The 10652-nt window shown below is 37.9% G+C and overlaps 1 protein-coding gene across 1 annotated transcript; it reads left to right on the top strand.

Moving 5' to 3' along the window:
- Positions 1 to 222: 222 nt before the first annotated feature.
- Positions 223 to 10651, top strand: LOC113078144 (RING finger protein unkempt homolog). The gene is made up of 15 exons (XM_026250463.1): positions 223 to 484; positions 999 to 1208; positions 1290 to 1466; positions 2098 to 2228; positions 2324 to 2459; positions 2809 to 2926; positions 3452 to 3536; positions 3693 to 3916; positions 5005 to 5070; positions 5163 to 5331; positions 6157 to 6255; positions 6386 to 6571; positions 6856 to 7040; positions 7422 to 7682; positions 9621 to 10651. The coding sequence occupies exons 1-15, from the start codon at positions 333 to 335 to the stop codon at positions 9780 to 9782; spliced, it is 2361 nt and encodes a 786-aa protein (XP_026106248.1). The 5' UTR covers positions 223 to 332; the 3' UTR covers positions 9783 to 10651.
- Position 10652: the final 1 nt, after the last annotated feature.

Genomic DNA, 10652 nt, shown 5'->3' with positions numbered 1-10652 from the left:
GGGATTTAGCTCTGTTAGTTATCTCTAACTTCACTCTCGTATGACGTAGCAAGGTTCATGTAGTGAACGAGTCTTTATTTTAACTTGATTCTTTTTAATGAATCAGTTGAATCAGTCCACGTAACAAGTGGTGCAAGCATTGAACTGAAATGGTCCGAGCGGCGTCCGAATCGAACTGTTCAAAAGAACCGAATCTCTCACTACTGCGACGTCATCACAATGGCCCGGAATTTCCTCTTTGCCAGATCTGGCGCATGCGCATATCGAAAAAGAATGCGGACTTTGCAGCTCTCCCAATATTAAATTGTTTGATGGCCATAATTTGATAAATCATGTCGAAAGCACCATCTCAGGCCGGTTCTTCGGGTGCCGCGGCCAACCTGGGACCTTCACCGTCCTCCTCCTGCTCCTCACCCTCGGCAGGCGGCACGACGTCCCCCGCTAACGTGCTGCACGCACAGCCCGAGAAACCCCAGCACTACACGTACGTAACGAAACACCTTAACACCCACCTGATCACTCATGCAAATCACATATATTTCATGCATCAGCAATTTTACACGCCTCTGATGAGTTTTTATGGTTGTTATGAGCTGGATCAAGAGCTTTGTTTTAGAGGCCTACTAGTGCGATTGTTTGTATGTGTTGCATTGATATGATGTTTTGAAAGATGCACTTGAGCATCCTGGCAAGTAAACAAAATAAAGAATACAAACTACACAGTGCTTCATTAGTCTAAAATGTAATCGTGAAGTCATTTTGAAAGTTACATCTACCAAGATCTCTCATGAAGCACCACGGAACTGCGTGCCACACTTTTTGATCAATGGATTTGCCTTTGTCTAGTCGTTCATTGCTGTATAAGGATCTAAGACAAATATTTTATTGATCAGGGCTGAAGCTGAGCTTTGCAGGACGGATTGGGCACCTGTTTTGTTAGTTTTGCAACTAACCCATTTACTCTTCATCACTCTTCCCTTCTATATATCTGTGTTCAGGTATCTGAAAGAGTTTAGGACAGAGCAGTGTCCCTTATTTGTGCAGCACAAGTGCACTCAGCACCGGCCCTTCACCTGCTTCCACTGGCACTTCCTGAACCAGAGACGACGGAGGCCGATTCGCAGACGAGATGGAACGTTTAATTACAGCCCTGATGTGTACTGTGTTAAATATGACGAGGGCACGGGGATCTGTCCCGACGGAGATGAGTAAGAGCCAGCACAAACTCCTGTTTAAAGTCACATTGTCTGAATTTATGCTAATGCCTTTCTGTATTTATGTACCGCCAGGTGTCCATTTCTGCACCGGACGGCTGGGGACACAGAGAGGCGGTATCACCTGCGGTACTTTAAGACTGGTTCCTGTATCCACGAGACTGATGGGAAGGGCCACTGCAGTAAGAACGGCCCTCACTGTGCCTTTGCTCACGGCTCCCATGATCTCCGTAGCCCCGTCTATGACATCAGGTAGGACATTTTAAAACTTACAGATACTTTCTTTTCTTTAGGACACAAAATATGCATTTTTAATTAAAATGATTTATTAAATTGCATTTATCATCACAATTCACCAATGTTCAGTAGTTTAGAGTAGATAAGATTTTTGTATTGTTTTTTGAAAGAACCTCTAATGCTCACCTAGGCTGCATTTATTTGAGCAAAAATACAGTAATACTGTGACATACTATAATGATTTAAAATAACTGTTTTCTATTTGAGTATATTTTCAAATATGATGCAAAGCAGAATTTTCAGGATCATTACTCCAGTCTTCAGTGTTACATGATCCTTCAGAAATCCTTACAATATGCTGATTTACTGCTCAAGAAAACAAATAGAAAACAGTTTTGTGTCTAAATGCTTATGTAAAAAACTGTGCTTTTTTTTTAGAATTCTTTGATGAATGAAATGCTAAAAAACGAATTATTTACTTTGTAACATTATTCATGTCTTTACTGATCAATGTATTGCATCTTTGCTACATAAATATATTCGTTTAATAAAAGCAATCATACTGACCTCAAAATTTGGGACAGTGGTGTTCATTGTGGATATTTTTCCTTGGGACTGACACTTGTATTTTGAATGTCTTGTTAAGAGAGGTTCAGGTGTTAGAAGCCCAGTCTTCTAGTGGATCGGTTGAGGGAACATCTGGAGAAGGACAGTCAGGAGTCGTGGCCAGCACTGCACTCATAGAGAAGATCCTGAGTGAAGATCCACGCTGGCAAGGTGAAAGCAGCCTCTCCACATGACATTAAAATGAACCTAAACTACATTCATATGTCATTCTTCATGCCGTTCTGTGCTCATTTCTCCTCATGCAGACAACAGTTTCGTGCTCTCTCACTACAAGACTGAGCTTTGCAAAAAACCTCCGCGGTTGTGCCGTCAGGGCTATGCATGTCCCTACTATCACAACAGCAAAGACCGCCGGCGGAGCCCTCACAAACACAAATACAGGTCTGTATAACAAATACTTGTGTTCTTTCAGTAGAACACAAACTGAAAAAGTTTAATCTTATGCAGGTCATTTTTATACAACAACAGTTCATACCAAAACAACTTGCACACTGTACGTTACCCTGGACCACAAAACCAGTCATGAAATTGAGATTTAAACATCATATTAAGTTTATACATCTGAAATATGTTTAGTTCTTTTTGGAACTTGACTTTATTTCCAGATGCCTAAACGTTTGCTCAGCAGAACCTCAGTAACCCAGCCTCTTTAATATTTAGCAAAGGGTTAATATTTCTATAATTTTTGCGTGTTCTCTGATTTAAATGGTGCTGTGTTTTGTTCCTGAAGAGCCCTGCCGTGTCCCTCGGTGAAGCACAGTGATGAGTGGGGGGACCCGAGTAAATGTGAGAGCGGAGAAAGCTGTCCGTACTGCCACACGCGGACAGAACAGCAGTTCCACCCGGAGGTATTTCACACTCAGTCTAATGCTAACCGACTGCTTTTACTGTAAGAACAAGGGCATCTGTTTTCTTGCATGGCAATTGGATGTAATATGATAAAATAGCGACTATTGGATCATGTTGTGCTTGTGATGCTCATTAGGGTTGCTATTTTTTCGGCCCTTTGGCGTAAGTGTCTCTTTTTTTAGATGGTGTTTGTTTAATGGTGTTAATGTTAGTCATAGCTGTGTCATTACTCCTGATGATAAGATTTTCATCGGGCGAAGGATAAAACATACAGAAAAAAAGCAAACTGAGCTTTATCCTGTATAGGGATCGGTAAATTATAGACTCTTAGATTCTAAAAAAAAATGCAAAATAAAACAACATTAAAATAATTACATTTATATTTTAGGAGCTGAAAGTTTTTCAGGGTTAAATGATCTTGAGCCCTCTTAGAAGACATCCTGATATTTTTTGTGCGCTTTTGTAAAATCAAGCACCACTAATATTTTCTTATTTTATCTAATTATAAACGTTTTCCCCCGCAGATCTACAAATCCACCAAATGCAATGACATTCAGCAGAGTGGCAACTGTCCGAGAGGGCCGTTCTGTGCTTTCGCTCATTTAGAAAGTAAGCTTACATTTTGTTATGCAAAGTTATCATGTGATGATGCTATTTAGACTGCATTGTATTGGATGTTCTCCAATCTTTCATGGTAACTTATCCAGTAGAGGCCAGTTGATTGTAAATGTGCTGATTGTGTGTGCTTTCTGTTTTGTTTCTCAGAAGGGACTGTCAGTGATGAGCAGCTGGCCGCACAATGCAGTTCACCTCCTTTTGAATCTTCCTGCTCCGCTTCCTTAGAAGACTTCAATCAGAGTGGGCCAAATGTCAGCACAGAGGAAGGGCTGCTGGGAAGGGTTCTGTTTGAGGAGTCCTCCAGTCTTGATGCCAGTCCTGGAGGAGAGGGGGGTTATGGGAAAGCCCCTGGGTTTGAGAGGGAAGACCAGGTATAGCAATAACACTTTATTAATGCATTTATTGAAAGGTGGTGGTAAGTGTTTTTGAGATAATTTTCATACAAAACCTGGGAATTTTATAATTCCAGGCTAGGAAAAAGTCATACAAATTACCATATTTTCCAGACTATTAGTCACACTTTTTTTTCATAGTTTGGCTGGTCCTGGAACTTATAGTCAGGTGCGACTTATTTATCAAAATTAATTTGACGAACCCAAAGAAATGAACCAAGAGAAATAAACCAATAGAAAACATTACCGTCTCCAGCCACGAGAGGGCGCTCTATGATGCTCAGTGCTCCTGTAGTCTACACTGAAAACATAGAGCGCCCTCTCGCGGCTGGAGACGGTAATGTTTTCTCTTTGTGATTGGTTCTAAATAAATGTGACTTATAGTCCAGTGCTACTTATATATGTTTTTTTCCTCATCATGACGTATTTTTGGACTGATGCGACTTATACTCAGGTGCGACTTATAGTCCGAAAAATACGGTAATAATCTTTAAGTCTATAAAGATACGTTTTTTTTCTCTCGACTCAAAAATATTTAATTGGATAGCATTAACATGCAGTTTAGTTCAAATGCTGCAAAAATAATAATATTGTGAAACATTATAACAATTTTCTATTTAAATATATTTAAAAAGGTAATTTATTCCTGTAATGTCAAAGCTGAATTTGGAGAAGCAATACTCCAGTCTTCAGTGTCACACAATCCCTCAGAAATCATTTTAATATGCAGATTTGATGCTAAAAAAAAAACGTTCAATGTTGTTCTGTTCAATATTTTTGTGGAGACTTAGTTTTTTTTTTTTTCAAAAAGTTCAAATGAACAGCTTTTATTTGCAATCGTCTGCAACACTAACTATTTTAGTGTCATTTTGATCAGTTTAATGCATCCTTGCTGAGTATTAATTAATTAAAAACAAATCAAATGACCCCAAACTTTTTAAACATTAGTGAATCTCTTTATAAAGTAAAACTTGGATTCCTGGACCAAAGATTGATAGCTGACATACAAATGAACATATGCCCCAAAAATATCCATAAAATGAAAATAACACATATTTTTTATACAGGCCAGGTATAGAAGTTTTTCAATGGAGCAGCGCAGCAGAGACTTTTCATCCATGCACAGCAAACAGGTACTGAAGCTACTGATTCAAGACAGACACGGATGAAAATCACAAGTAGTCCAAGCACCTTTTGCACTGTTCCCTGTTGTGTGTTTTTTCAGGATTTGTTGGTGTTTCTGCCCGTTGGCAGTCCTCTCAGTATGTCCTCCAGCATACCTTCCAGTCTGGCAGCCACCCCACCCAGCCCTGCACCCCCCGGCCTGTCTTCAGGCATGAACGCCAACGCACTTCCCTTCTACCCTACAAGTGACACGGTGGAGTCTGTAGTGGGTGAGTGGAAATAGTTCATCCCATTGTTGTTTTGGGCCACATTTACCTAACAGGTCAAATTATCAGTAGAGCACAATTTCATTCAAGTCAAGTCATCACCACAGCACGTGCCTTTGTGAATGAAATTCTTGGGAGCATGCTCCAGAAATTGCAGAAACAATTAACATATAACCATACATACTTCCATAGGTGAAAATGTGCAATATGCACATGCATATAGTCAGTACACACAGTGAACTATTAGACATACAGTTAGCACTACACATTATACACTGTACACAGCATTTACACATTCTACATTTATGTAGCACCAATGGGAGGGAAATGTGATTTACTGACAAGGTGCACATTTAAAGAACACAGGTGCAACATCTCATTTCCATAATGACCAGCACAATCTACCAAGAGCATCGCAAATTACTGACAGCTTTAAATAATGCCATAAATACCAGTGGACTGACGAGTGCAAATCTTAGTAAACCGCGTTGCAGGATTCATTTAATTACTCTCCTCCCCTAAATTTACAAATCGAAAGGGAAACTCCTACAAATGTATATTCAATAAGGAAAGTCACAAAAAAATGACTATAAAAATAATCACACCGTTTCAGCGCTTATTTCCCACTGCATGTCTTTAGTAAATCCTGACACCAGCACAAGCTGAGAGTAAATCTGGCCCTATATATGTTATTATAAAATTACTATTATTTATTATTCATTTGTTTATAATTGTGTAAAAATCGACATAATTGAGCTTCACTGTTAAATAGAATGACATAAGATTTCTGTATTTTTTAAAACGGCGTCTGTTTCTTTTTTTGACTAGAGTCTGCATTGGATGATCTAGACCTGAATGACTTTGGAGTCTCGGCTCTTGAGAAGAGTCTAGAGAGTTCTGCTTTACCCAGCATGGGTCTCATGTTAGGTTGGTGACGAGTTTAAAGTCATATAAAAAAAAAAAAAAAAATCTGTAAACTGTAGTGTCATAAAATTCAGCATTGACATTAAATGTCAAATTTTGTCTTCCGTTCTGTTTTTGTGATCGTTTTCCTCAGGAGGCAGTCAGTTACAGAGTTCAGCACCTGTGAACATCCCTGGTTCCCTCAGTGGCTCCTCCCCTTTCAGATCGCCCTCACCTTCTCCACCAATCAGAGCCCACCACTCTCCATTCCTCTCTGCACAGTTGCCACAACCCAGCCAATCAGAGAGTAGCTTTTTGGGGACCTCCCATGGTTCTTTAGGTTTGTGTTATTGTCATTAATTTTAATGACAGCTGTATTTTAGCACCAAATGAGTGTTTGCGTTGGCAAATAGTGTGTAATATTTCTTTCCACTTTCCACTCTGTTATGTAGCCTCTATCAGAATGAGTTTATAGCTTCTGTGACATATCTAGGTCAACATTCCTGTTTACAAGTGCAATTACCAGTTGTCTTTTCAATGCAAAGCAGTTTTGTTTTTGCTGTAATGAACTGGGTCGATTGTGTGGCAGATCCAGTCAAACTTGATAGCTTTTTGTTTTTGTAGGCTTAAATGGCATGAGCAGCAGTATTTGGGAACATTTTCCGACAGGCCAAAGTTCGCCAGGTACCCCTCCTGCCCTGCTTTCCACAGGGAGCATGTACACTGAGGCGTCACGTCTTAAACAGGAAGTGGAGGAGGCACACAGGGTGCTGAAACACTGGGACCACAGCTGGAGACAGATGACTCAGGTCAGACTCCATCTGTGTTTGCGCGTGTGTTTATGTGAAAGCAGTGAGAAACTGTGTACATCCAGAAACACATTTCACACTTTTACTATATATATATAATATTTGTATTATCATTATTTTGTTATTTTTTCGTCAGCACTATTTCTTGATATTGTATTGCATTATGTTTTGGAACACATCTCATGTAAAGGTCATCTAAATATGTGTCTGCTCAGGGTCAGGAGAAATGAAACTTAAAATTTCTATTTGTTATTTCAATTGTAAATTCCCTAGGACAGAATTCACTCATAACATATAGTTACTAATAAATTCAATCATATGATTTGTTGAGCTGTAGTATGGTTAGTGTTTTGACTGTATGTTTTCTATTACCTGCTGCAGTCATTGGCGGTTTTAAAAGCAGACGCAGAGGACACTCGTCTCTTGGCAGGGCAGCTGGGTGTGGAGGCGGAGCGTGCGCGGCGGGCTGAAGTGGAGGCGCAACAGCAAGCCGCTTTCCTGGAGGAGGCACTAGAGAGCCTACGGCACGCAGAAAACCCACATCTCCAGCTTCACCAGCTACAGTTACTGCACAGACTTCCACTGAGCTCCATCTGCAGCCTGCAGGCACAGGTCTGCTCCTGCTTGCGCACTGTAGAACAGGTAACGCACACACAACTGATAAATCTCCCGATCAAACTGTCATGAAATATCTGGTTTCTATTTCATTCAAAAATCAAATGAAGTAAAATTATAATTGATATTTATATCATTAAGAGATTGAAACTTTCATGCTAATTATTTATAATATTTAATATAAAAGCATTATAGTATTATATTTAGGGCTGGTAATTTAACACCTCGATTAGATTAATTATAGAGAAAAATAACACGTTAAAATTATTAATGCATTTAACGCACTTGCCCCGCCTCGGACCTATGTGGATCATCTGCCATTTCATACCGTCGATTGATGAATAATATAAGGTAGGGCAATAACTTACCGTGGGATGGAGCCTAGAAATTGTCCCTAAAATTCAGGATATGGGGCAAAACACCTGTTTTGAGATTGTGTCTCATGTTTACATCACATAGTAAAAAAATATCACACGAGAAGTAGGCTAAGTGCAATATCACACTACCGCAAATGTGATACTCATCTTATACAACAGTTCATTAAGAAGTTACGGTGTTATTTTAGACACAATGCTGTCTGTTTTGCTAAATTTTGCCAACCAGAAGATAAAGACAAAGCTGAACTGTTATTCTCCGAGCAGCCCACAGCGGCATTTAATTTCTTAATCCACATTTTGAACGAATCTGGTGAACAATTTGGCACGTTGAACCATTGGCATATGTGTTGGCTTTGAAGTGGCGCTGCACAGACCGATCAATGTATGACATCAAAGTACCGCAAGAACGATTCAAAACCACGGAGTCGTCTGCTCTTGCGGTTCTTTGATGTCACACACCGATCAGTCTGATGGTGATGATCCGCTTCAAGTCAAACAAGCCTAATGATTCAATGAACCATTCATAAAGAACCATTTACTTCACTCCTGAATGAATCAGCCATCTGAATGAATCAAGTGAATGTATAAATGACTCCACGACTTAATCATTAAGACATTTACCATAACCTATTGGCAGTTTTAGTTTTATTTAAAGTATCATTTCATTAAAGAAATAATTTCATATTTTCATAGTAATCATAATAAAATTAACAAAATAAATTATTAAAGGTATACATCACACAACCAAAAATGAAAATCTTGTCATCATTTACTCGCATGATCCAAAAGAGTAGCCTATATGTAATTAATTTTATCAAACAAAGTATTTCTTGCTGAACCTACTTTTTGTAATGGCTGTTTGATGCTTTACACAACAATGACTTTAAATTATCTTTTGGGAGTAATTTCAACATATTTGATGTGCAATTAATTTGATTAATTAATCACCACATCATGTAATTAATTAGATTACACATTTTAATCGCTTACCAGCCCTAATTATATTGCATTATATGGTAACATTCCAATAAAGTCCCATTAGTTAATATTAGTTAATGCATTAATGATAACTAATGCAAGTGTTACCCACAATATTACAATTTATATTAAATATAATATTTATATAATTACAATTTCTTATATATAAAAACAATTGTGCTTTAAAATATTCGTAATTAAATTTAAAAAAAATTATAGTGGGTGGTCAAATTTAAATTTATTTTCAAATAAGAAATAAATGTATAAAAATATATAACTTGAGTATAATTAATTTATCAAATTATCATATTTACTTAAAATTGTGCTTTAAAATGAAATAATTGCTTAAGATTAAATGTAAATTATTTTTAATGAAAGAGGGGAAATGTGCTTCATTGTAATGAAAATATTACATTCTAAAAAAAAAAAATAGGGTTCATTTGCTAATAAAAATGCAATTTCTTTCTATTTTCCCTTTTCTATTTTGGTAAAATATGACCTTGACATTTCTTTGAGGTTCACCTAGTAAATTGATGTACCAGTAGAACCCAGTTAGATTAATAATAAGGCATGTTGGATTGCATTGAATCGCTCTTCTCTCTTCTTTCAGGCTGTGTTCAGGAAGCAGAGATTATGTTGTGTATCTTGCGATGAGATGGGATCAGTCACATTGCCATGCCAACATGGCCTGCACTGCGAACGATGCGCAGCGTCAACCGAATGCCCGCTGTGCACCGAACACCAGCAGAGCATGAACATCCCACAGTCATAATCCTGATCTGCTATCATCCACACACTAGACACAAACCCTGACCCCTCACTGGATCTCATTCACAGTTCACTCAAAATTCACATTACAACCACGACTAAATGTATCCTACAGAGCCCAAAGCCTTATCTTAGCTAAAAGCTGAGACTTAATTGATAAATATGATCTACATTGGTTAATATTGACCATATCAATAAGACACGCCATATCCTTTACATTTGCCTGCAGTCTGTTCTAGACCTCAATGGGACCATTATATTTTCAAAAAGAAAGAAAATTACTAGAGAAACTGACATGCATCAGCAGTTTGTGATATTTTCAGATTTATTGTGGGGACACAACATCACGGATACAGTATAATAATACGTGTATGTCACATTGTAATCATTTTCCATGTCTTATAACATGAGCAAATATAACTTGTATTAGTATTCAGATCTGGTCTAGCACTAATAATTTAGTTCTTGCTTACGTGACACAAAACACATTTAGAGATTTTAAGTGAAGCTCATGATACCAAAATCCCATATTCCCTATATGCATTATATAGAAGCATAACACATACACACACACATATATATAGTAAGACAATCCTATTCTTTCTTTTAAAAACACGTTTAAATTGAAATGCAGAATGTCTTTCCAGAACATTCTGATATGTTTACAGTAGAAATGCAGTTTGTGCATCTTCAGTGCAGCTGAAATGATTTTTGTTTTTTGTTTTCAGATGGGGAAATTTCATAATTAATAGATTTTAGGATAGTTACTAGCTATATAGGAAGTTTACAATTACATGCATAGGATTTTTTTAAGGAGAAATTCCAGGGAACTGCTATACAGCAAAATGGAAAATAAATACGGTTTCACAGCTTT

The sequence above is a fragment of the Carassius auratus genome, unplaced genomic scaffold (assembly GCF_003368295.1).
Source record: "Carassius auratus strain Wakin unplaced genomic scaffold, ASM336829v1 scaf_tig00024403, whole genome shotgun sequence".
In the NCBI taxonomy this organism is placed as follows: domain Eukaryota; kingdom Metazoa; phylum Chordata; class Actinopteri; order Cypriniformes; family Cyprinidae; genus Carassius; species Carassius auratus.
Note: the sequence above shows the minus strand (reverse complement) of the source record. Positions and strands in the feature narration are given on the sequence as shown.